A 25938-nucleotide genomic window follows, 5' to 3' on the forward strand; every position below is an offset into this window, starting at 1 on the left:
TACAATAAACAATACCTTTTGCATTATAACGCAAGAAAGAGAGAGAGAACATTACGTGGCTGTCCTCGTCCTACATTTAGCCCTGATCCACTGATTTAATTTCCAGAAATCGAATCATCTATTGAAAACATAAACTCCTCTATTAAATAAAGCTTCTTCATTTCTAATTTGTTTTAAAAACAATATAAAATATGTAACTCTTTCCCTAAGTTTAAATAAAAAAACGAGATGGCGATTTCTTAATTTTTATTTTGCTGTAAATAAGGTTTGCTCCATCCAAAGTTCTTTTTTTATTTGTCAAATTATAAATACAAATTAGAAAATGTAATCTAATGCGGACGTTCATAAATTGTAATCTCTCACTTTCGTATATTTCTACTTTGTACGTACTTGTCTGTTTATATTGTTATTCCCCCAAGGACGTATTCCCCCACGGACAAACTGGTTTGTCGTTGAACAGTTCGATCAGTATACAGCAGGCAGCGAACAGAGTCAGATTTTTGAAAAATTGTTGAGCCGTACATAATAGACAAGCATTTGCCGTTACGTTGCTGGCTGTGCGGTGATTTATTTGTATCCAGAGAAGACTTCAAGTTCATCGGTAATATAATTCGCGAAGCAAGTTAATAAACAAGATCCGACAGTCCGCAATTACTCGTGAAACGTAAGTATTACATAAAAATAACGGATTGAAAGAAATTAATGCAAACTCATGTTTCATTCGCTTGAATTTTAAATAATATGAAGATTACAGTCCGCTAGAAGGAAATTTATACCGTCAAATATATGATATATGCTTTTCTTCTCTATTTTAAAGTTTTGTTACTTGGAAAGCATGTATAGAATATTATAATATACAATCAAATCGAAATTAAAATAAAATTTAAGGATATAAAATACATAAAGACTAATGCAATTCTTATATAAATAATAAATTTAAATTTCTCCATTAAAATATTCTCTAAAATTATGCATAACGCATAAATTTCAAGTCTATATAAATAGATCTTTTATCTTCAACGTCGGGTATTTTTTATGGCATGCAAGTATGTTAATTCCACATTTTTAACTGAATCTTCAGCTGCGTGCAAGTGGTTTGAACGCTGGTTCCATAAGCGAGAGCGACTGCAACGGCAGCAGATTCTGCACGCCGCCGGAAATCTATCGGAAGACCATGGAGTTGCAGCGTTTAGAACGAACAGAAAAATTACAACAGGAAAAAATTAGAAAGATTGAAAATGTCTCCTATCAGCTCCAACAGGAGCTCGAATCAGACCTGTTGCAGTACTACGAGATAGAATTCACCACCCTGCAGAAACAATATCAGGACTTGCAGGGTGAGTTTAAAGAGACCGCCGAAAACTTGGTGCGGGATAAAGACTTCTATAAAGAACAATACGAGTTGGCTCAAGCGTCGGAAAGTAAAATAAAGAAGGATCTGGAGGAAGTACAAAACATCTTGAAACTGAAGACGGACGAACTCGAAGATTACAAGGACAGGATGCAGGTGAACGAAAAGATCATCACGGAATTAAACGCGAAAATGAAAGAATCAAATAATATTGTGAAACTGAAAAAAAAATTGAAGGAAGAACGTAGGCTGAACGAGGAACTGATAGATACAGTGCAGAGGTTGCAGAAGGAGTTGCGAGATGTGTCTGCGCGACGCTCGCAGGAGGACACATTAGATAGCGATATCGAGGACATGGTCCAGCGAGAATTGCATCTCTCTGTACGATTGGATAAGCAACTTATGCAGGTAATTGAGAATGATGAAGTCGTGGATGGAATAGCAACCGAAGATCAAAAGACGAATGAAATACGCAAGGACAACGAATTACTAAAGAGATTAAAGGATGATTTAGAGATCGAACGAGATATAATGAGACATCAGATCGCTGAGTACGAGGATCGTATCCTGCAACTGAAAGCGGATTTGACAGAGCAGACGGAGAAGGTGGTTAAGTTGGACAAAAAACTTATATCAGAGAGGAACGCGGTGGACTTCTTGAGGACGCAGATGGAAGAGTATCGTCGGAAGGCTGAAGCCAAACGAAGACGGGAGAGTAGGTTTATAGTAGAATTGTTGCACGAGGACTTTGCTGCAACCGTTCAAAATGAATCGGACAGGTACACGTTAATTTTTAATTTATTTTTTAAATTTTTATTACTTTTACATATTAGTTATGTCTATCTGCCTATAATCTTTTCTCGGCAAACATTGATATCTATGCCGATAGAATTTAATTACATTTTAGCAAAACAAGATAACCACAAGAGATTGAAGTTGTTCCGTAAGCAATATTTTGTTTCCTAACATCTTTCTTTTCATATTTAAGAACGAGCGAAAATCTTGAGGAAAGCCGCGAACATAATGCGCAACTACGAGAGACTATAAAGAAGCTGGAGAACAAAATGAGTAAATACGAGAAGAAGTTAGAGATCGTAATGGAGGAACAAGAAAGACTAATCAGCAGCCTAGCGGTGACCAACGGACTGAAAGAAAACCTAGAGGCGCATCTGCGGAAAACTACAGAGGAGTTGAGAGCGCGAGAACAGGACTGTAATCACCTCCAGAAGCAGCTAAAAATATTGACCGAAAACAAGAAGCAAGATCAACGAGACGCTGAGCTGGACGAGATCAAAGAATTGCGCAGGGAGATTAACATCGCCCGGGAAGTTAGGATAAAGCTGGAGGCCGACTTAAATTGTACGAAACAGGAACTGAAGAAGTACTCAAACTTGGAGCGGAGTTTGTCGTGCACGGTAGATTCCTTGAACTATTTATGTTTAAAATTGAAATAATTCAGTAACTTAGAACTAAAAGAAGTTAACAGTGGTCTAATTTATATATTTTTCATAACAATTTGTATATAGAGATTAATTAACTATAAGTCTATGCTGCAGAGTAGATAACAACAATGTGTGAATTTTGTATTCCAGATACAAAAGTACCATTGCAGGTATCTCAGAGAGAAAAGAAGAGAGATATCTCTTATCTCTCAAAAGAGATACCTGCTGCGTATAATCAGCACACATGTATTATGTGATGAGAGTATAGTATTCTTTCTGTCGCAATTGACTCGACACCAACGTCTCTACTTGCGCAAGAAAATGTATAAGGTACGATTCAAGATCATTGTGTTCACGATAGTCAGTGTACACAGGATGAAAAAGATGACCAAACGCTCGCGAATGGAGAAAATCCTAGATGCGATATTGCTACCTGTTCGGCCACTGGCATCGAATCATTCTCGGGCCCTGGTGAGAAAAAGGGCGACAAAGTGAAAACAATAATCAGGGGTATATTATTTTTATAAAACCTATAAAGATTTGAAAGATGATTATATCGAAAATCTTTAATAAATATCTAAAAAGGATAAGCATTATTCAACAAGAAAGTATGCGCTTCTAATTTAGAAATATTACATGTTCCATTGTTTAGTTTTGTTGGAGAAAATATTATCTTACTGAAATTATGATCAGTTAGCTTAATCAATCACTGACTCAAAAATTATATTTTTCTATCTGTCAATGTGATTACGTTTAAATTAGTTCGACTGTTTGGTTAAATACGAAATGTACTTCTCGCATTTTATTTTAATTAATTATTAACATTATTATGCATTATATATCGAATTGTATGTTTCAGTGCAAGTAGCGAGCAGCATTAATCCAAGAAGTAAGAAATTTCCACACCCTCAAAGAGACACTCGGCTCAGTCATGGCAGAGTCTGGTACTAGTCATGTTATCTCAGTATAACATTATAGGTATATTTTTAAAATATGTAGAAGTTTAGCTGTACAGTGTTAATATTTTGAATATCATGTTCGAATAGTATGTCATACAGTTCGCGTTTTTTTTTTATGGCTGCGCGATTTTTTAATTCTTTTAGATTTTTGGACAAGTAAATATATTCGAAACGTGATTAATTTTGGATCCCTAAATATGTAGATTTCGCGTTTTTGAAGTGGTTGAATCTTTGCAATGTGAGGTTGTCCGATTCTACTTCTATTTTATTATTTAATATAACAACTTTTTTATATAACAATAATTCCTTTATATAATATAATATCTTATAATCTTATAAAAAATTACTGTTATAAATGCACGAATTTTTACCGCTTTATACATTAGAAAATAATATAAAAAATAAGTAACCATATTATATAAATAAAAAACGAATACAACAAGCTAATATTGATTTAATTAATAAAAAATAATGAATAAAAATAAATAATAAGTAAAAATCGAATAAATCAACATTACATTATATTACATTAAATAAAGTATTATTTTATTATTATTATTATTAAAGTAGTATCTATATCATTATTAATATCACCTTTTTAAGCTTATTTTGATGATTCCTGTTAGAATAGATGCCTTGTTGAATTGCACAGACGAGAATATTTCGATTCGTTCGGAAAATAGTTTGTGAATATTCGTCACATAGGAATCGAAATGGCTAGGTGTGTAGGATGACCAATTTGATCTATAGTGTTGCCTGGATATGCTAACACTAAAATAAATTTCGATTACATACTCCAAAGCCAGCATTTAACGATTAAATAATAAATTTCAGAATATAAATGAAAAATTACATATTGTACATATTTAGAGAATCTCTAAAGATTTGTATTATTATATTTTGTATCAACATTTTTCAAATAACTTTACATGAAAATTAGATATGTTAAATAAGAAAAATTATTCAAGTGAAAATCTTTTACCCCTATGAGTCTTTCTACTACTATCGCTACTTCTATCGACCTGACTATCATTGTTGTTATATAAAGCGGCAACTTGCGCATCAATGGCAGTTACATCTTACATCTTCAACAACCCTCTTCATAACAGCTCTCACGGTTCTAGGTTCAATTGTGTGCAACCAATCTCTGGTCTCTCCAGATTTCCTCAGCATTTGTGATACTGTTAATCCCTGAATTCGCACATAATGATTCAGCAAATTCTGAGCAGCCTCTTGAAAATGATCGCATAATTTCTGACTCGGGAGTTATGATATTTTCCGAAGACACATATTGATCGATATTAAAAAGATCGTCAAATTTCGTGAGCTACAAAGCGCACAAATAAAATACATCACTATATCATTATCATATAAAAACACTTTTATGATGCATTATAATTAAAACATTTAAAACCGATTACTAATCCTTCTCTCACTTCATCCACACAGAAACTTTGCAAAAATTGTGTTTTTATACTCTTTGGCAAGTCTAGCTGTAAAAATACCTAGAACAATTATAACCAATTTAAATTTCCATCGTTCACATTTACACATTTGAGAAATGAAAGGTAAGGAAATAAGAAACCTAAAAAATTGAATAAAGAGTAATTGAATAAGAGTTTGGAGATACAAACCGGTAAATCTTGTAGGACTCCTTTAACTTTTTCTATAGCGGGCATAATGAGCATAGCCTGAAGTTCCGTTAAACCCTCATCGCTATCTTGTGGAACTTTAGCAGCTAAAGTCTGCCTTACTTTCGCTAAAATCTCACTCAAGTGTTGTTTCAAACTATGCAAATGGTTGCGACATTGTTTTCGGCCAGCATTTACAACAAGATCAGTTCCAATTCTGCAAAATAATTATCTTAATTTACTTTACTAGTCTTTTATTCGTGATTACCGCTTATTATATATATACTATTTATAATATACTAGTTTTATTTATTATGTCATTCTATCTTTACACATAGATTTTATATTCCAAATTACTTTTATACTTTATTTAATGTTTTTTTTCCATTACCTGGCAAAGTCTGTTTCCTTGGACAACATATTCATTTCTTGCAGTTTGCAGATGAAATTTGTCAAGAGTTCTTACTAAAATCGCTGTATCAGCTACATCCTCCACTCTTTGGCCCATCAAATCAAAATATTTTTTCATATTGCTCATAACAAACTTATTCAAGTGATCCACAGCTCTTATTTCAAAGTTATCAACTAAATCGTTGTCTTCCAATGGTCGATTTATGAATATATCCTTATAGGAAGTTACAATCAAGCATAAATTATTAAGAAATCCCGAAGAAGCCATGTCTACGAACTCTATAATATCATTTTCGCACATATCTTTCAAAATATCCAATTGTTCTGTTAATCTTTTCCTTCGGCATGTATCAGGAATTCAGTGAATAATGAATCAACGGTTCTTTTAACTGCAGTAAAAGATCTATATTTTCGGCTAAAGCCTTAGTGGAAGCGTCTCTCTTATGAGATTGTAATCTAAGTTTAGATTTTAATTTTTCCAAAATGTCCTCGCATTCTTTTTGAATGCCTTGGAAGGATGGCATGTTACTGTATTGATTTAAAACTCTTCGTGCATGAACGTAATCTTGAACTGCCTGAAAAGTTATCGCTTATCGCTTATAATTTGAAAACTAAAAATTAGCGTAAGAAATGTTATATTATTATTATTATATGTTATATTTATATATTATATATATATATATATAGATCTATATATATTATATATAAAAATATTACACTCATATATAAAAAAGTATACGTATACGTACTTCTGCATATTTCTCTTCATTTATTTTGTCCTTAAGATTGCCAGGCAGTTTAAAAAAGAACTGCAATTTTTTCAACAGAGTGTGTACAGAGGACAGTTTAGCAATTTGCTGTCTTGTTCCGTGCAAAGAAGAAGAAATCTGCTCCGAAAAAGAAGTGATGCTTTCCATATTCTTGGCTAAAAGATCCATACTATCCTCCATCTCCTTGAAATCTGTCTTCATCTAAAATGTATTTAGAAAATTAAAAATAAATCTAATAATTTCATAAAAGATAATTTACCTTGCGTATAGTATCGGTAGCAGATATAAACTTATTCTAATTTTGCCAAATAATTGGGAACGCCTCAAGCGGACGGTTAAATGAGCGCATACTTACATCTACGCAACGGCATCCTTAAAAATTGACAAAATAATGGAGAAGTCGCTCGTTAAGAGCTGTAAATGTAGTTCACGGTCCGGAAACAATGTGACGAATTATAGTCACGAGAATATGAAAAATACGAAAATAAATTAATTAGGAAAGATATGGAAATGAAAGATATTGTAGACAGATACATATAGAAGCGATACGAATTAATAAATGTAGAATAATAAATTTATTTCCTTACAATTTATACATGATGTTTAACAAAATATGTGTACACTTTGCAACAAGAAACGCTTAAGTTACGACATACGTCTAAGTGAGCTTAACCTTTTACAAAAATGTAGAAACGATTCAGAAACTCAGATCAATTCGATTAAAAATTATATACACCCGCTCGCCTTTATATATCTAGAAAAGTTACCATTTTTCGATTCTTAGTAATATAAATTACGGGAATAATTATTTTAAAGATTTGGATAATATGCACTCAGACCAGTTTTGCTTTGGTAGCAAGACCCAAGTATACGGATCAATGTATACGGATCGATCCTTCAACATGGTTATACTCTGATGATCTTGCATTTTACTCAAGTTATGTAAATTATCCCACTAATGAAGCAGTTTAAATTTGTAGATCAGACGGAACCACGGTGTCAGCAACAACGTGGTCTTCATAAAATTGTCGATCTCCGATCGCGACACCCATCGAGTCTCGCTCACTTCGTCGGGATTAGGCTTTATGGTGATGTTATCTCGTTGCAGAAACATTATGTAATCGATCTCGTGTTCACCCCAACGATCGTTGCTGGGTGCTTGATAGCGAATTCTTGTCAGGTAAAATAGATCGGAAGGCTTGATCTCGCTGCTAGGTATGCCCAGCTCGTAGCCGAGCCTTCTTATCGCGGCTCTGCGCACCCCCATACCGTTTTCTTCTTCCGTTTCGTTAGGAATCTCGGCTAACGGATGGCTGCAGCACGTATTTGTATAGCAATCCGGGAATGTTATCTATAACATAGATTTACGTCATATAAATTGTGCATCTATATATTGACATTTGCAGAAATACAAGGATAATTGTTTTGCACTAAGAATTTTGTTTTAATTCAATATTTGAAACAAACATTTTTACAGTTCCTAAAATATTTAATATCACACGTTAGAAAGTCACGACAAACAAAACTTGTGAATCCAATTCAAAGAATAAAAGCTCCAATATAATTAAAAGAATGTTAGTTTTTTTTAATTCATCATAGAATATACAATTTTACTATCAATTTCTACAGGTTTTTATGGAAGTCTCGTATTTTCAACTAAATCATTCAATAACTTTCACTAGAGCCTGATTATTAAATTTTTACTTCCTTAGCTAAAATACATATTTAAAATTATATTTAAAAATAGCAAGCATGAAAGTGGGTTCTCACCTTAACATTTGACCGTTTCTGGAGTAACAATTCTCCTTTACTGTTGAACAGAAAGACGCTGAACGCCCTGTGGAGCGGGACACATCCCTCCGTATCGATCTCATGACGAGCTTGCTTGGTGGCTTCACCCCGCTTCACCAACGGGTCGGTCCAGCTTGTCCGCGAGGATACAGCGTTCCTTTAAAGCGGCCCTTTGCAACGGCGCTACTTGCGCTGTTCCGAGATCTTTCTCCACAAGCGCCGTTACTTTGTGCATGATACCGTTGAGCTTCCTGTACGCCTTGATCATCACCAGTCAGCTGCCCGCCGAGTAATGACTGGAAAGATGAACATGCATGATATATTTATCTTATCTCGTATATGATTTATTCGTTTTTTTTTGTTGTTTCCCTCGGGTGAGGGAGGATAAGTGCCTTCAGCTCCTCCCTGGAGCTATATAACACATCGGTACTTGTCCTATGTATTTGTTCTACTTTTCCTTTATTTTGATTATCCTCTTAAACCGGAATGTGTATATGTATGAGTGTAAGTGTAACTGTGAGGTTATGTCCGCGATGTGGTGAACTCGGGATACCGTAGGTGCGCTAGGCCCAAGGAATTGCGCGGATCACTTCCCCCTGCGGCTGTATGTGTGTGTGTGTGTGTGTGAGTGTGTAAGTATGACTGTGTGTTTATGCCCGCGGTGTTTTGAACTCGGGATGCCGTAGGTACGTTAGGCCCAAGGAACTGCGCGGATTACTTCCCCCTGCGGCCATATGATTTATTCGTAGAAGAAGAAGGTTACGTCGAATATTCGGTTGACGACAAAGAATGAGAGGTGGGAATTAATTGACACGAGACACGAGGAGCAAGAACGTGCACGTGTATAGGTACGTACCACGTGGTACGACACGTCGAGAAGACGATCGGTGATCTGTCCCGCAGCGTTACGAGCGTCGTCCGAAACTCCGAATCTCTGAGCGGGTGGGCTAAATTCCGGCTAATCGCGTACCGTTCATCTACATGTGAGACTTGCGTGAGAGTGCCTGGGGCGGCAGTGTGGTCTAGTGGTAGAGCGCCAGACTCGTAATCTGAGGAACCAGGTTCGAGTCCACTAGAGCCATGGAAAGTTTTTTTCCGCAAAACTGCGCCCTCCGTGCAAGATAGGTCTCTTGTGCGGAGCAAACTGGGCTCCTTTCCAATTTTCGATTTTTTCATACTTCCGTTCATTGCCCAAAGTCGGGTCCCGCGTCGAATGATCGTTCGACGCGCATGACGCAGTGAATGAGTGAATTCGGCATCGATCGCGTAATAATTTTTCACTTTCATACACAAGAGCTTACTCGAGTTCCGACTGTGAATTTCTTCGTGAATCACATCATCTGTTTGGATCACTAACCTTAAATTTGATTTCTATAGCTGAATTGTTTGGACTTGTCGCCTTTCATTTTAATTTAAATGCGAAAAATTAAATGTTGATGCTTTCCTGCGAGATACAGAGAGGACATAACACTGTAAATCTGCACGGAATGCACTTTACAGCTAATCTCTCGCAAGTCTCGCACCACTCATCCTTACTCCTTTTCCTACCAACGTCTAATTATTTCTATCTTAAAGTGCCAAAAGCACAATGTGTGGTACAGCTACAAAAAAAATTTTTACATGTGATTTCACGTCTGATTGTCTGAAGACACTATCGGAAAACATATCCTTATCTAGGACCGATATTCATATTCATTAATTTAAGCGTTATCATAATAACATTAGTGTTATTATAGTATTATTTCAACGAGAGTTTGTTTGCGTACTCGCTAACAAAATTTCGAATAAGGTCAAACGTCTTGGGTGGAAATTAAGTCGGCATTTTATGGAAACATATTAGTCGACGAATAAGTCTCAACACGAATACGAGAAATAGATCAAGGTAAACGCCTGACTGTGACATTTTTACATCTTTTTTGAAAAGACCTGATTGTTGATGTTATTGAACAGCGAAAAATAACGCGGAATTCTATTTGGATTAACAGCAGAATTACAGAGTTACAATATGCTGAAAACTTTCAAATGCCTTCAATGTGACTCGACCTTTGATCGTGCCTCGCAATTGGACTATCACCGTCGGAGTTTACATCTAGGAGAGAGGTCCCAGATATGCCAGATATGTGGAAAAGGTTTCTTTCGGAAGGCAGACTTGCGCACCCACTTGAACATTCATCTGGGAACAAATTTTCATATTTGCGAGATCTGTGGAAGGAAGTTCAGTCATATATCAAATCTTATAAGACACTGTAGAATGCACACAGGTGAGAGATATAAATATAATGATATATTAATAATAATGAAAAATAAAATAAGAATTATTTACGAGCTGCAAATAAAGTTGATAACCTGAAAGTTTTATAAATATCTTTATTTATTTCATATACAGGAATTAAACCATATCCGTGTTCAATTTGTGATAAGAATTTCACGCAGATGTCTTCGCTAGCAAGGCATACACAAATGATACACGGGATACCAAAGGAAGTTGCACAGCAGTATTATAATCCTAGTCTTATTAGCAATAAATCACGAATCAACAGTCATACATCGAAAGAAAACAAGGTAAAGAATCATTGTTTTGTTTTTTTATCATAGTTTCAATTAATATTTCCTCAGTCTTATATTACAATATATTGTAAGAAAGCAACAATTGATCGCTAAGAAATTTTTGCAAAACTATAGAAAGTATTATTTCCAATATAAAAAATATTCTGAGAACATTGTATTATACATTGTATTATAGAGCGCAGCAATTATAAGAAAATATTAGTTAAATTTAGACTTTTTAAACTACCGATTAAATTGATAATATTTTCCATTAAGTATATCCAATGTTTATGTATTGTTGTGGATTTTTTCAGACAATAGATAATAATGTAGAAAGTAAATTTCGTGAGACATCTCATATGGAGCCGAAATATACTAGCCAGAATACTACTAGAGATTCAGATATAAAAAGTGAGATAATTTCCGATCAACGCGACGTTGATATGGGCAATAAAGCATGTTTATGCGAGACTGTTATTTGTGTCACATCTAAGCAGGTAAATACCTGATATTTTAGATTTAGTCATTGTAATATGAATATAAATATCTAATATAAAATGTATGAAAAGTTTGAAGAAAGTAATTTAGCAGAAAATGAGAGTACAAATCGACTGTTGCAAGATCATTTTGCCGAAATTGAGGAAAGATTTGGAGCTACTGATTTATCGACGAATAATACTATCATTTCAAATTCTTCTCAAGATGTAGTTAATAATTATGAACAAATACAATCCAAGGACAGTATTACGTATTTACATCAATTGGATAAAAATATTTTTGCCTTCTTACCTCGAGATAGAAAACCTAGTACTGAATCAGAAACTCAAAGTAACGAAAACATTTTGAGATCAAATGGCTCAGATATATGTATATACCGAGAGGTCTGTAAAGAATCTTCCATAAGCAACGTGAGAAATTCATTAAATATGGAAACAAATCTACAAACCTGTAATTCCAGTGAAGTTTTAATGGACCAAAAATTTCTACATAAACAAATAAGTAAAGAAATTATTAGTGAAAATAGAAAATGTAATAAACCATTAAGCGACGACGACAATCAGTTGTATATAGAATTCTCTAATTCAGGAATGTTGAAATTTGATGAGCCTCGATATTGTAATAATACCTGTTTAGCTAATGTGAATGTTAATCATACCACAAAGTCTCATCATTCTGAAAATATCGCTGCTAACGAAGTATGTACTCCTGACGCTATGCAAAATCAGGAGGGCTTGCTGCACAATGAGGAGAATCTAGAAAATTTCAGCAACGCCTGTAACAGTGAAGAACCAATGTTGCGTTTAGTACAGACAGAGACTGGTGAGCAATTTTATGAATTTATAATAAGCAATTTGGTAGAAAAAATGCAAAACGCTTCATCTACAAAAGATCTCGAAGATACAGTAGAAGATCCATCAAATACCTTTAGAGATAATCAAAAGATCAATTCAAATTCAAAAGAAAGTGAGAAGAGCGATCAGATGGAACATCAACAAGCTCTGGACGGCCTTATTGATATAAATAACGAATTTAATTATACACAATTTGATTTTCATAGAGAGGAAAAAAGTTATGCTGTCCTAAGCCATGGTGAATCAGAACATTTCCAACAGAATTCAAAGGGCAACGAGTGTGTAAGTAACATGCAGGAAAAAAATATGCAGGTCTACAATTCTGGAAACTTAGAATTATTGGAGAACGAATCTCATGTAGATTTTGACAAATATGTCGAAACTAATCTCGAGGCATTTGAAAGGCTGAATTATGAGAATTGCAACGAAAGGTTTTTGGAATTCGTGGAGGTTGCTGATATCGGCATAGAATCCTCAGGGTACAAAGAACTCTCGATGGTACGTTTAATTCAAAATGACGGTGAACAGCTGTTGGAGCTGTTTCAAGATTCTCAGGCTGAGCAGGAAGTGAATCGAGATTTCGCACAAGCTAATAATTTCAAAGACTGTTCGAATATTTTGCAAGATAGTAATAAAATAGCTGACTGTCCCAAAAGTAAATCAGACTTCTTCATGTATGTCGAGGATAATGTGCCATTAGGAGAAAATGTAAATAGCAAGCGAGGCATAGAGAATATTGAAGGATGTACAGACAGTGGTAGACATTTGCCTACTGACGTAACGACTGGTGAAAGTGTAGGTAACAAGAACTGTATCAAAACATCAGAAGAATTGAAAAAATCGAAAACAATTTCAAAAAAATTCCGATGCTCGGTATGCAAGAAAGCATTCTCGACAGCATATAATTATAAACAACATATCGGAATACACTTTACCGATCAGCAAAAATTTCATTGTAAAGATTGCGGGGTGTCCTTTGCTTGGAAATCTACTTTGAATAAGCATATCACAAACAATCACAGCTCGGACGGTCCGCAAAAGTTCGTCTGTGAGATTTGTCCGAAAGTCTACAGCACCTTATCACAAGTAAACGTAAGTCTCTCAGTAATTAATAATAATTTATAATCAGTATACATATAAATTACCATTACGCCTTACACTACTACTTAAGAATTTTGTGGACTACTGATTGGTCATTATTAACGCAGACGACATATATTTGTTCTATCTTATACATATATTCTTCAAAGTAATCTCTCCTCGCCATGATGATCGTTCTTAAAATATTTAAGATTGACATTTAAGATGAATCACTGTATGTGGAAATATGATCAGTGTATTGTAAATATAACATGGTTCTCATTCACAGGAGCATGTAAAGAGGGACCATTTAAAGCAGCGCAATCATGTTTGCCTGCACTGCGGCAAGTCTTTCTTCAAAAGATTCGACCTAAAGACTCACAGTAGAACGCACACAAACGAACGTCCATATGTGTGTCGCGTTTGCGGCAAGAGGTTTCATCATCAGAGTCATATTATTCGTCACGAGCGCACGCATTCAGGCGAGCGGCCGTATGTTTGTGACATTTGCCAAAGGACCTTTACGCAACCCAGTTCGTTGAAGGCACATAAGCAGAAGCACCAGCAGATCCGGATGGATTTTCTCGATTACCAGATCGATGAGGATGATCCTACTGCACCGGCGCGGGCGACGCTATAAGACATGTGTGATGTGATGAGATAAATGTTAACGCGATATGTTTCGTTTGGCGTGGGAACAAGGCAGTGCGCAGGATGTATAATCAGCCAGTAATAATCAGTCCTACAATTTCTATTTTATCAGCATTGTTATGGTCATGTTGTTATCTTTTTAACTAAAACTGTTTAAAAAAAAACCATGGAACAGTGTCTGTATACTTATTTATTCGCATTGAAACATAGCATATAATAGATAATCGCACAGTTCGTAAGATTTTGCAAGTACAATTGATATATCCTTTTGTATCAAACGTTTTAAAAGCGATAATGTATTTTTATGTAGATTGAAAATTCAGAAGCCATAGGCAGAACCAGAATGCAGATACCATAGCGCATGCGCATATGGCTTCTGCATTCTGCTCATGGCTCCTGCAATTTTATGTGCTTCCACCTTTATTAAGGCCATCGCACACAAAATTGCATAGCTTAGCATAAGCGTAACATAAGACCGCTAAACCAATGAGCATCCAGCATAAAGTCGCCATATTGATTTACATAAGATGCTCATTGGTCCAGCGGTCTTATGCTACCCTTATGCTAAGCTATGCATTTTGTGTGCGATGGCCTTTAGCATTAGTATACAATATTATTACTAGAGTGCGCAAATCATAATCCTTTCTCGTTAATATTTGTTACGATTTTACTCTATTTATCAAACAACACACTGCGTTGTGTGGAGAATGGTGGAGAAAAGAAACTATAACCTGACCTAACAAGATCCGGCAACTCTCGACCGGTTAGAGAAAAAGCGTGAGTAAGTTCTTAACGCAGTGTGTTATTTTTTATATTCTTTCGTAATTCAATGCTAACCTTTTATTTTCTTAAATTAAATTGAAAAATTTTAAAGAATTGATATTTTCCAAAAGGGGAAACAAAGTATCGTGGCTTATCTTAACGCGTATATTTGTTAACGCAAAATCGAAGATATTTAATGTCAGAAATATAAATTATTGTTGCGATTACATTTCTTTATTCAGTATTATTTAGTATTAATATTTAATGTTAATTATTAATATTCTCGATTTCTCTTACCCTTTGCTGTCGCTTTTATTGTTGCAGAAAGGGAACTGACGAAAGGATACTGACGACTGACGTGTCATGACAGAGAATAAGTGCACAGTGACGCACATGCCACATCATGTGCAACAAAAATTGTGTCGAACTAGACCACTTTACAGGCAAGGAAAGAGATTGACAGCAGTGAAGGTAGCGTTGAAGACTTGTATCCTACTGTAAAATCAAGTTTCTATTTTACTCATTTTTAATTAGTATTAATTTGTTATCTCACCATATTAGATTAAGTAAATATATTATGCCTAGATAGCCAAATCTGTTGATAACATATTTTGCTAAGTATCTGCTACGAATCTTGCTAACAGAATGTCAACAGAGATATAATAGAATCCACTGACGAAATATGATTGACTGTGGAAATCAAGCGGAAATCAAAACTGTTATTTAAATGATATATATTCTATTTAAATGGTTATGAAATAATTGATTCCCCTTGGTTTTGTCTATCGTCAGATTATATGTCAACAGGCTCTATTGGCAGAACGCAAACTTAATACTGATGCAATTTGCTGCAATGTTTTGCTCAAATTTGTTGGCAAACTGATAGCATATTGCTAACATTTTTTGTCTAATGTTAACAACTGCAATTATAATAACTATAATAATCATTTCATGTCACTATTTAGCCTTATTTTTATGAAAATATACTAATTGTAAGATCTTTAATTGTGTTACAATATATCTTATTATTAACAATGTCTGTGTCAGAAGGAAAGCATACAGTAATTAATTTGTAGTAATTAATCTTTTGAATTAAAACAAAGCATTATTGTTAAATTTAATTTGTGTATCTTATAACGATTTTTTTGGTTCTCTTTAAATATCTCTACTTAAAGTATTTTATCTACTTAAAACATTTAATTATATTCTTAAGTTATATTTTACATTAATTTTAAGAACCACGCATATTAATAAGCGATAGCTCGTATACTATTTCCTTGACGAATTAGCTCTGTGTAACAGGTTTACACAATTAATGATGAATCACAGCATTTGCTAATATGTGGAGTACCACAGCTGCAGTTAGTGGAGGAAGTGAAAAAACTCATTTGTCCCTATGGAAGTATGAAAGCGATTCAGTTGGTGACTGAATATCCTTCCGAGGAATTTACAGAAACATATTATGTGCATTACGCACATATTCAAAGCGCCAGGTACGTATTCTTGTTCCAAAGAGATCATTTAACACACAAGAGAATCCGTGAATGAATCTGATTATTCAAATTCATCTCTTCCACAGAATAGCGAAGCGCTTGATTGACAATAAGAACTTCTTCGGCGGAATTTTGCATGTTTGTTATGCTCCCGAGTTGGAAACTCTTGAAGAAACGAAAGCGAAACTTGAGCAACGTCGTAAGGACGTGGCGACGCAAATAAAAAGAATTCAACAGGAGTCGGTGAACCCAAAAGTAGATAAATTTATTCCAAGGTATGTTTAAATATTGTCGCTTTTATTAAATGTATAATGAATGTTGGGCGCGCGCACACACACACACCCAAGTTTTAGAGACCTGATCAATAAGTAACTTAAAAATTATCCATATAGTCAAGCATGTCAATAGATTTTCCAAAGTGTGCTAGAAATTTTATCAGCAGAAATGGAACAGAATCTGTTGGCGGAATATGATAGTAGATTAACTGAAATCTGTAGGCAGAATCTGCGTTTCATAATAATCATTTAAACGATACATTCTATTTAAACGGTTGCGAAATGACGTATTCTGCTTGGTTTCCGCTGGAAATCTGCAAGATTATTTTGGCAAGCTCTGCTGACGGAATATGTTTACTTAATGCAAATGCAGTTAATGTCAATCTATTGCTCAAGTCTAGCTTATCGTTGAAATTTTGCTTGCTGGGCGTATGTTTGATAATAAAAATTACATGTTACATAAAAAAAATGTTATGTATTAGACTACCTCCAATTAAATATCTAAATTGTAGAGAACAGTATCATAGAAAAAAAAGGACTCCTGCCTTGCCCCTCACCGAGAAACGTATCAAGCATTGTTACCCTGGAGAAACGTTGTCTTCTATTTGCAATGGGATACCTCAGAATATAGATCCACGACCTGTATCCGAGCCTCGTTTACCAATTAATTGGGAAGATGATGATCGTAATAGCAGCACCGTATCTAGTTCGGAACTATATCCGGCGCCGTATCAGTCGACCGAGGCAGTGATACAAGCGGGAATTCAGCAAGCGAATAAAAATCCAGATTTGAATGTGAGAAAATGGAAAAATTACAGGGGACACCATATTGACAACAAAGTCAAAGTTGTTCGGCCGCGATTAATAGATACCAGAAATATCGCGAGATTAAATTTCACCGAGAAAACGAATATATTTTCTAATGTAAAGAAAGTAGAAAGCGGAATCACAATCAAGCTATTGGAAAGATCTGATAGCGAGAAAAAGAAGATAGTTATAAAAAATCCAAAGTATGTATCCCCCGACATGCGTATACGGGATGTCCCAAAACACTTGACGGTTTTGAAACATAACACAAAGGAGGGGCAAACGGGCTCTAACGTACGTGTTTACATATTAGGCTCTCTTACTAAATTATTAAAATATAATCTATAAATTATAACGCAAATATTGAAAAAGCTGTTACTTTTTGGGATATCCCGTATATTTTATATACATATACATCACAAACTTTCTAGTTTGTTATATTTTAAATATAATCTATATACATCACCGTAATCTGTTTCAAATGTGTCTTTCAGTGTAACATCTTTGGTAAAATCCAGCAAAGACCTTCAATCTTCGATTCAAACGGCAAAAGCTCAAATTCGCACGATAATGCAGAAACACGATACTTGAATAAATACCGAAAATGTTATTGTGAATATTATTTATTTGAGTAATTTTATTTATTTTACAATTGTTTATTCATTTCCAAATGATTACATCTGCATGCCATTTTTTGTACTTAATACCAAGTTCGCTTATATAACTAAACAAATTCACTTACTGCCATTCCTATCCTTATTATAACGTATATAAATCAGCTAATCTAACATGTTAAATATTTAAATGAGGACCGTGGAATTTGGATCCCATTGAATTCCATTTCTAGTCTTTCCATTATACGTCTTACATGGCGGTGTATTCTCTTGTTGCATTCTAGTAGGCGTAGCCTTGCCCCTCAATAACTGTTGCGGCTTTTTTTGCATTTGACCATTATTAGACCGATTGCCAAGTGGTGTTCGATTCTAAAGAAATTATTGACATTTGCAATTGCAAAAAGTATAATTTTATGTATGCATATATATCGTTATGGTGTCGCGTAAATTACCTCATGCATTTCAGTTCCTCGTTTATTCTCAGGAGTAAAAACTTTTTCTTCATTAAGTTTAACATCTACCTTAGCATTCTTCTTCTTGTTTCCTTTTATTATGTCTCCTCTTTTTCGAAAATCTTCCTTTGTTTTTATCAGCTTTAAAGAGGTACTAATCGTGGTATATTTATCAAATGTTATAATTACATCTTCCCTTGAAACTTTTTCTTGCGATAACTCTTTCTGATCCTCCTTACCTGATACGCTTTCCTCCGACGACAGTGAATCGTGCCACAGTTTAATCTTATCATCGTCTTTCATCCACGTATTAGATTCGATATTTTCGCAAACATTCTGCTTTTCTGTCTCGTCTTTGTTGTCTTCCTCATTATCAATTGCAACTGTCCGTTCGTCCGAGATTAACGATATTTCCTTCACATTCGTAAATTTTGAGTTCTTAATAACCGTGATTTCCTTCTCACTTTTGGAAATACTTAAATCAGAATCATACTGAGATGTAGTGTGTGATTTATCCTGTTTTTCTGTATCTGGGGTTTTCAGGGTTTCTGAAGCTGTGTTAGATAACAATATTTCCGAGATACTAAGTGATGTACTGGTCTCCTGACGAGAGTTCTTTGGATTGTAAATATCTGTTTCGTAGCTGCCTCTGCGACTTAAATTTTCTTGCGATCGTGCCTTTATCAACGCGAGAGACCTCGGCATTAATATGGGCGTTCTATCGAAATCTGCAGCTGGAGATCTAGGGTCTAATCCCAGAATTATAAAGCGTTCCTTATCTATCGGCGTAATTACCTTCGAACTCTTAGCAACATTAGCATTCGGCGTTAAATAATCCTCATCCTGCAAAAAAATATATATCACAAGTTAAACTTTTTTATCCCGAAAAGTGATTGGACAAATAAAGCATGCTTATAAGATGGCTTTATCCATGTAAGATATGTAGAAAATTTTTATTTTGTATTTTTCAACAGCATTGCACAAATATCAGACAGAATTGAGAAGTCCAATTATAAAGTGTTTTGTTTAAGAAAATCTATCTAATGAATTTTCTTTTAAATGTTTTAATGACAGTTTTATTTCTTTTTAACAGAATAATATATCTATTTTATTACAGATTTTTGAGGTATTTTATGACGAATTAATTAACGTGTAATTTTCAATGGTTGTATACTTTACAAAACTGTAATAAAATGTTATATTTCAATTTAAAAAACTGTCATTAAAAAATAATTTAAAACTTTTGTTTAAGTTATTATATAGATTTTCTTAAACAAAATAATTATTATTCAAAAAATTTTGTTACAATACATTGTAATTAATTCACGCAAAAATATTATTAGGCATGAAAGATCCAGCCTAACCGAATAAGGCACATTTTTATTTACTTGTAGTATTCGTTATCATAGATCAATTTTCACTTACAAATTTCTTCATAACTCTATTACTTAGAAAAATAACTGACAATACATTTAAACCAAACGTATCATAATATATCCCAATTTTATTCAGTACACGCGAGAAAAGTGTAAAATAAAGGAGTTAAATATTAAAGAATAACATACAGGTTCTGACTGTTGATCACTGTTCATTGATTTCGGTATACGACATTTCTTAGGCGTCAGTGGTGGCATTACTACGTCCAAATCAGTTTCAAGATACTGCTTTCTCTGTAAATACTTCGGGATTGCGCTAAGTGTATCTCTGCTTACTCCAACTGGAGTACACTTGACCTATTTAAATATTGAGATTTATTATTTGCATGTTCTTAAATAGTATATAACTTGAATATATGTATATAAAAAAATATTTTTCTACAATAAGATTGTTAGTAGAATTTTACTTCAATAGGAGTTCTTGTAATTCCTGCCGAGACTGAGCGTGGATCACCCAGTATTCTTTTTTCAGACAGCACTGGTGTGCACGTACTGTTGTCTTCCGTAGTTACTTGCTGTGCAGCTGTTTGTTGCTCGTTGCATTCCTTTTGACTCTCATTAGTATAAGATAACAGCTTACTTGTGTAATTGCCCATGGTACTTGAACACAGGTGATTAAAAGTAATTGTTATAAAAAGCCTACCTCCTGCAAACAAGAGTCAAGTAACGACAATACAAAATCTCTTAGTATACAATTTATGACACTAAAGAGGTTGTGTAACCTTTATAAATGTAATAGTAATTAAGCTTTACAAACAGAAAGATTATGGGGGAATGTTTAACAACTGTAGACATAACGCACAATTCCAAATAGATATTTAGTGAAAATAATTACGCTAAAAATGTAATAAATGTATTAGCACGGAAATACAATCTCGAATCTTCATTCTTACAGATTGTTCAACTTGTTCAACTTATTCTATTAATAATTTTTGTTTGATGTGTTTATCATTTAATTAAAGTAAACGATGTAGTGCAATAATTAGTTAAAATAAGCGGCAGTATTACATAAATAGTGGAATTCCACAAGATGAAATGACAATGTCTCCGGAAATCCGACCCAATCCGACCAGCGAACTTTCAATGTTTACGTTCAAAATCAAACTGACAAACGTTCAAATTCAAGCGGTACCAACCTGTAGACATGCGAGAATCAAGTGCTGCCAACATAGGGTGTGTTCAGCAGACCAAGCAGCTCAGTAGCAGTCGAACGTGATTGGCTCTTACTTTTAGAACCAACCAATCAACGCAGAGTGTTGATAATACCGGAGTATGCATAAATGGCGGACCAATCAAAAGTGGGACCGGGTGTCCAGACTCTTATTAGAGGGTCTCTATACTGTGTTTATACCATGGTCACGGGTCACGCTCTACTGGCTCCCTGGCTCTACAGGGAAGTGTCGGTATGACAGGTTTCATAACCTGAATAGTCGTTAACTTCAACGATAAATATCTCGCTTCACGGAGCAGTGCGACGCTTTTTTCTGCCAGATTTTTTTGTTTCGTGCAAAAACGCGTCGATTGAGCATAATTTCATCGATATTGGTGGTGAGGCCCCTAAACTGGATAATTAATTACCCAGATTTTTGCACAGTGGTTTCTACAAATTTTGAATGTCGAGAGAATTTTGTTGGCAATGAACACATTGGCAGATCCTACAGAAACTTAATGGAATCTCCCGTCTGGAAACCATTTAAATGATATACTTTATTTAAATTACAAAAAATGACAGATGTTGCTCGGTTTCTGCTATCAAATTATGCCATGACATTGCTTATGTCTCACTTATATTGGGTTGTCTTTTTCAATTGCAGATATTCCAGTTATATACAAACTATAGATTTATAAGTATAGATTAGAATTAATAATGAATAACATAAACGAGGGAGCAGATTTGTCAAGCTCGGAAGATGAAGCATCTACAAATATTCTGAGAGAAGCAATTGATCAGCAATTTCTAAACAACGATATGTACAGCATGAAAAAAGTCCAAGTTACTCCTTCTGGTGAGTAAAACTTATCTTATTTTTATATCACACTTTGATATTTGCCAAACAGGTAGTTATATAATCCTTAATAATCATAGAAACATTATATGTTAATTACTCTTTAAATTTTTTAAAGGAGTACAAACTAACAAACTGGGCGAAAACTCCTTGAGCTCAAAGCAGGAGGATAGATTTACGAATTTTGGTGTTACTGCCACGTTTCAGAGTTTTATCGCTAAGAAACTAGATGAAATTTTGGAACGGTAAGCATTAAAGCAAATACTTGAAGCGTTTACAAATATTATTCTATTTTTAATTATCATATGCAAATGCCAATTGTAGAACTATAGAGTTAGAAACCAGGGAAACCATCAACTATTGCGCCGAACAAAAACGGAGGAGAAGCAAAAGCTCTGGGATAAAACTTTTAAGTACATCGAAAAAATTGTTGACGATCACGAAAGTCACAGATGACTGTACGGAGCGAAGAGATCCAAAAGAGATTGAAAAGAGATCCAAAAGGAATAGACAAATTGCAGAGGACGATGAGGATGCCTTTTCGAAATTTCGAGAAGCCGCTATCGATCCGGAACGCATATTGAGCAAATTAGAGACAAAAGCTTGGGTCAATAAACGTTCAGAACCGGAATTCAAATATAAAAGATTACAAAATGGCATTTTAATCGAGATGTAGTATTACTTTTTCATTTGCAATTGTATATATGTATATGTTGTATAAATATAGATTCGAGATAAGATTATTTTCCATAATTTTCTTATTCTTATTGAATCGTTCTCGACGAAATACATGATCTCTCTCTCCCTCCCCTCTCCTCTCCTTCCTCTTCTTTAATAAATTTTTAATTTTTTACATTAACAATTTTAATTGCTTGTGAGCCTATACACTTGTTTTTCTTCCATCATGCCCTCTGTATTCGTAGCTATAGGGATAGCAGTTCGAACATGCATGAAGGCATGAAATATAATATTGTATTATTGTAAGCTCGCAAATGGTCCTTTGATGACTAGACTTTGAGTTATAGCGCGTTGAATTCATAACGAGAAAGATACATTCCTTTAATAGTTTAATATATGTAACATATTTTCTATTGCGTCCTTACTCTATAAATATTCTGTCACCCTCTTCTCTCCAATCTTGGTTTCCTTTTGTCTCATCTCTACATCTATAACATCTGGCTATTAAAGGACCCCGCACGATTCTTAATAAGAAAAACATTTTCGGTCAATTTACTTGAATTTGTGATATGTTGTAATTCTTGTGTTCTCTCCTGATAAAAAGTCTCAAATTTCATCAACTTTCTTTGATTAGTTTCTGGAAAAAAAAAACAAATTATATGGGCATTTAAAAATGTTCATAAATCAAGGGTCCTTTCTATCTAACTTCTCCCTTTCACATATTTCCTTCCAAGTATTTTACTCATCACTTTCTTAAATTCTGATTCGTTTTTTTTTCAACAAAATCACATCGTTTACATATTATGCAACAACATTTTGAAACGTTTTATCGTCTGATTCTTCTCGAGAGAGCATACCTTGCACTAAAGCACCCACAATATGAACATATTTCTTGCGATTCGTTCAGAATCATTCGTGGCATTTCGGAGTTTCTATTTTCCCGCCGGCGTGGAGCGTCGCGCGACGCTATTCACAGTTCCCTTTTTCTCGCTGGCTAGCATTAAGCAACAACATTCTAAACCCTTTTATCGTCTAATTACATTCGAGAAAGCATGCCTCGCATTAAAGGACACATAACAATATTGAAATGAACGTATTTCTCGAGATTCGTTTAGTCGTTGGTCGCATTTCAGAACTTCGACTTTCTCACAGAGCGACGGCATTCGCCGCTATCTTTTTCCCGTTGTCTAGCATTATGCAGTAGCATTCTAAAATTCTTATCGTCTAATATTGTTTGAGAGAGCATGCCTCGTATTAAAGGACACATAGCAATGTTAACATAAATGTATTTCTTGAGATTCAGTCGGTGTCGCGTATCGTATTTCGGAACTCCGAACTTGTCATCCAACGCCGCCCACGTCGACATTCGCAGTTACCTTTTATCTTTGTCTAGCATTATACAACAGCATTTTAAAACCATTTAGCGTCTAATTACATCTCAGAAAGTATGCTTCGCATTAAAGGACACATAGCATTGATAAAATAAACGTATTTCTCGAGATATATCCAATAACAGCGTGATTACGAGGAGGCAATGTGGGGAGGCAACACCCGCGCTCGGAATACCTAATGCAACCTCTCGCTCATCTGTTTTGCTGATACATCAGGAGTAAATTTCCGCGATTCGTTCCGGTGCGAAACCTGAGTTTCGCCACTTTATCATCCGAATTAATTCTTCTATTAATTTTTATTATCTTCTACCGTCGAATCTTACTGATGCATAATTAAATTCTTGCTATTTTTTTATTATAGTTAAGATTAAAATAACCATTTATTTAATATTACTATATTTATTAATTATATGTATAACATATATGTATATATCTTTATGGTTCGACATATGTCGGGACCACCATAAGCGATGTGTACATACGTATACGTTGATGTACATCGACATCCTAACTTGTATTCCGGAAGTATTTTCTATATGTTAATCAAAATACAAAGATATATCAAATTAAGCTTCCTTATATGATTTGTTAATTGTCGGTACCACTAAAAAATACATAAAAATCTGATTATAAAGCAATATACATAACGTGAAATGCATATACATGTTCTTGCAATAGCTATTTACATCGTATTTCGTAGTTAGTTATCGTTTGTACACATTATATAAACTATTATATAAAAAGGATGCTTTCATGCCTAGTAATTTAATAGGACCGCGAGAATTTTAACTATTTCTCTAAGCTATCGATATATAATATGTAAAAGATTATTGCGAGTTCAGTAAACTCAAAAGTTTCCGTGTGTCACCAATCTTCATCGTAAAATTCTACAATTTCTGCAAAATGATAGAAGAAAATCGTGAATTCTACAATAACTTTTACTTTTAATAAACACGTCTTGCATTTCTATTCCGATTATACAATATTTTTTACTTGTCAGAAAATAGTATACACTGATTACAGAAATTATACGCAGAATTACTATTAATACTATTATTTCAAAATTGTTGCCAGCGACGTATTACACTGTACAACAAAAAGAGCACAAGAACGAACCTGCAGCATTTGATAGCTTTTGGACGCAGAAAACGATCCCGTTTGCCAAATTGTTCTTTCACGTCACAATTTTGAGATATTTGCAGTTAAAGTTGCAAAAATGAGCTATTTTAGTGTATTTGGCATATTATAACTGCGATATGTGACGCATCGAGAATTTAAGCGCAATCAAAATAAGTATGTTTGTTAGGACTTTCAGCCCTTAAAATAAATTTTTTGTGTTGCTTATGGTTAAAAAATATTAATGATTAACGTAGTGTATATTGCATTAAAGTTGCAACTTACATATAGCTATTAAGGATCTATGAAATTTTTTAATTAAACCTAAAGAGTTTTGCAGATCGCTGAAAACTAAACTTATGTCAAAGTTGATAAATTCAAAATGGCAAAGCCAATATGGCAGATATCAAAATTAATATAATGATCGAATTTTTACTTTAACATCTGCTATAATAACTCTTCCATTTTTTAATTTATCTACTTTGACATCAGATTAGTTTTCAACGATCTGAAAACCTTTTGAATAACTAATTAAAAATACTTTATCGATCCTTAATAGCTATGTAAGTCGAACTTTAATGCAACAGACTCTACGTTAATCATTAATATCTTTTACCCAAACAAAAAAAGTCGTTTTAAGAGCTGACAGTCCTACAACATACTTAATTTTGATTGTGATTAAATTTTTCCGATTCGTCCACATATCGTAGTAATAATATGCCAAAATACACTAAAATAACCCATTTTTTGCAAATTAACTGCAAAATATGTCAAAACGTGATAGAGCAATTTGCCAAACGGGATCGTTTTCTGCGTCCCAAAAAACTATTGAATGCCGCAAGGTTCGTCCTTGTGGTTTTCTTGCTGTACAGTGTATGCATCGAGTAAAATATTGCAAGTTCTCAAGTAACCGAACGTATAGA

The 25938-nt window shown here is 34.3% G+C and overlaps 5 protein-coding genes and 1 pseudogene across 10 annotated transcripts; 4 read left to right on the plus strand and 2 right to left on the minus strand.

Moving 5' to 3' along the window:
• Nucleotides 1-1174: 1174 nt before the first annotated feature.
• LOC139777821 (uncharacterized) lies at nt 1175-4310 on the plus strand. The gene is made up of 4 exons (XM_071715456.1): nt 1175-2130; nt 2340-2766; nt 2944-3284; nt 3653-4310. Exons 1-4 carry the CDS (start codon nt 1175-1177, stop codon nt 3672-3674), a joined length of 1746 nt encoding a protein of 581 aa, XP_071571557.1. The 3' UTR covers nt 3675-4310.
• A 2810-nt stretch (nt 4311-7120) lies between these two features.
• On the minus strand, nt 7121-9166 carry LOC139777818 (isopentenyl-diphosphate Delta-isomerase 1-like; annotated as a pseudogene).
• A 27-nt stretch (nt 9167-9193) lies between these two features.
• On the plus strand, nt 9194-14093 carry LOC139777811 (uncharacterized). Of its 3 annotated transcripts, none has more exons than XM_071715437.1 (7): nt 9194-9621; nt 10092-10237; nt 10341-10616; nt 10742-10917; nt 11217-11399; nt 11472-13346; nt 13624-14093. In XM_071715437.1, exons 3-7 carry the CDS (start codon nt 10361-10363, stop codon nt 13972-13974), a joined length of 2841 nt encoding a protein of 946 aa, XP_071571538.1. In that variant the 5' UTR covers nt 9194-9621; nt 10092-10237; nt 10341-10360; the 3' UTR covers nt 13975-14093. The 3 variants fall into 3 exon arrangements, with proteins under 3 accessions (XP_071571538.1, XP_071571539.1, XP_071571540.1); XM_071715438.1 differs by having other exon boundaries at nt 9194-9297; XM_071715439.1 differs by having other exon boundaries at nt 9194-10237; nt 10344-10616.
• Nucleotides 14094-14564: 471 nt separating this feature from the next.
• On the plus strand, nt 14565-17944 carry LOC139777815 (uncharacterized). Of its 3 annotated transcripts, none has more exons than XM_071715447.1 (6): nt 14565-14766; nt 15072-15218; nt 16050-16240; nt 16327-16515; nt 17028-17525; nt 17817-17944. In XM_071715447.1, exons 2-6 carry the CDS (start codon nt 15111-15113, stop codon nt 17911-17913), a joined length of 1083 nt encoding a protein of 360 aa, XP_071571548.1. In that variant the 5' UTR covers nt 14565-14766; nt 15072-15110; the 3' UTR covers nt 17914-17944. The 3 variants fall into 3 exon arrangements, with proteins under 3 accessions (XP_071571548.1, XP_071571549.1, XP_071571550.1); XM_071715448.1 differs by having other exon boundaries at nt 14565-14762; XM_071715449.1 differs by lacking the exon at nt 14565-14766 and having other exon boundaries at nt 15079-15234.
• Nucleotides 17930-20905, minus strand: LOC139777813 (uncharacterized). Of its 2 annotated transcripts, XM_071715442.1 has the most exons (5): nt 20833-20905; nt 20232-20470; nt 19954-20121; nt 18389-19231; nt 17930-18305 (listed from the first exon to the last, which is right to left on the minus strand). In XM_071715442.1, exons 2-5 carry the CDS (start codon nt 20418-20420, stop codon nt 18123-18125), a joined length of 1383 nt encoding a protein of 460 aa, XP_071571543.1. In that variant the 5' UTR covers nt 20421-20470; nt 20833-20905; the 3' UTR covers nt 17930-18122. The 2 variants fall into 2 exon arrangements, with proteins under 2 accessions (XP_071571543.1, XP_071571542.1); XM_071715441.1 differs by lacking the exon at nt 20833-20905 and having other exon boundaries at nt 20232-20745.
• Nucleotides 20906-21183: 278 nt separating this feature from the next.
• LOC139777819 (uncharacterized) lies at nt 21184-22573 on the plus strand. The gene is made up of 4 exons (XM_071715454.1): nt 21184-21372; nt 21639-21830; nt 21949-22075; nt 22155-22573. The coding sequence occupies exons 2-4, from the start codon at nt 21692-21694 to the stop codon at nt 22504-22506; spliced, it is 618 nt and encodes a 205-aa protein (XP_071571555.1). The 5' UTR covers nt 21184-21372; nt 21639-21691; the 3' UTR covers nt 22507-22573.
• The last annotated feature ends 3365 nt before the right edge of the window (nt 22574-25938 follow it).

The sequence above is a fragment of the Temnothorax nylanderi genome, unplaced genomic scaffold (assembly GCF_030848795.1).
Source record: "Temnothorax nylanderi isolate EJ_2023f unplaced genomic scaffold, tnyl_v1.0 TNYL_tig0164_pilon, whole genome shotgun sequence".
NCBI classification, from domain to species: domain Eukaryota; kingdom Metazoa; phylum Arthropoda; class Insecta; order Hymenoptera; family Formicidae; genus Temnothorax; species Temnothorax nylanderi.

Coding starts and splice junctions, on each gene's coding strand:
- LOC139777819 (XM_071715454.1), top strand. CDS start 21,692: ATGAATAACATAAACGAGGGAGCAGATTTGTCAAGCTCGGAAGATGAA. Junction 21,831..21,948: donor AGTCCAAGTTACTCCTTCTG/GTGAGTAAAACT, acceptor AATTTTTTAAAG/GAGTACAAACTAACAAACTG. Junction 22,076..22,154: donor CTAGATGAAATTTTGGAACG/GTAAGCATTAAA, acceptor TGCCAATTGTAG/AACTATAGAGTTAGAAACCA.
- LOC139777815 (XM_071715447.1), top strand. CDS start 15,111: ATGACAGAGAATAAGTGCACAGTGACGCACATGCCACATCATGTGCAA. Junction 15,219..16,049: donor AGAGATTGACAGCAGTGAAG/GTAGCGTTGAAG, acceptor TCTGTGTAACAG/GTTTACACAATTAATGATGA. Junction 16,516..17,027: donor GTAGATAAATTTATTCCAAG/GTATGTTTAAAT, acceptor TCTAAATTGTAG/AGAACAGTATCATAGAAAAA.
- LOC139777811 (XM_071715439.1), top strand. CDS start 10,361: ATGCTGAAAACTTTCAAATGCCTTCAATGTGACTCGACCTTTGATCGT. Junction 10,617..10,741: donor ACACTGTAGAATGCACACAG/GTGAGAGATATA, acceptor TTTCATATACAG/GAATTAAACCATATCCGTGT. Junction 13,347..13,623: donor GCACCTTATCACAAGTAAAC/GTAAGTCTCTCA, acceptor TCTCATTCACAG/GAGCATGTAAAGAGGGACCA.
- LOC139777813 (XM_071715442.1), bottom strand. CDS start 20,420: ATGGGCAATTACACAAGTAAGCTGTTATCTTATACTAATGAGAGTCAA. Junction 19,232..19,953: donor GTGATCAACAGTCAGAACCT/GTATGTTATTCT, acceptor ATTTTTTTGCAG/GATGAGGATTATTTAACGCC. Junction 18,306..18,388: donor GAGGAACTGAAATGCATGAG/GTAATTTACGCG, acceptor TAATTTCTTTAG/AATCGAACACCACTTGGCAA.
- LOC139777821 (XM_071715456.1), top strand. CDS start 1,175: ATGGAGTTGCAGCGTTTAGAACGAACAGAAAAATTACAACAGGAAAAA. Junction 2,131..2,339: donor GTTCAAAATGAATCGGACAG/GTACACGTTAAT, acceptor TTCATATTTAAG/AACGAGCGAAAATCTTGAGG. Junction 3,285..3,652: donor GTGAGAAAAAGGGCGACAAA/GTGAAAACAATA, acceptor TGTATGTTTCAG/TGCAAGTAGCGAGCAGCATT.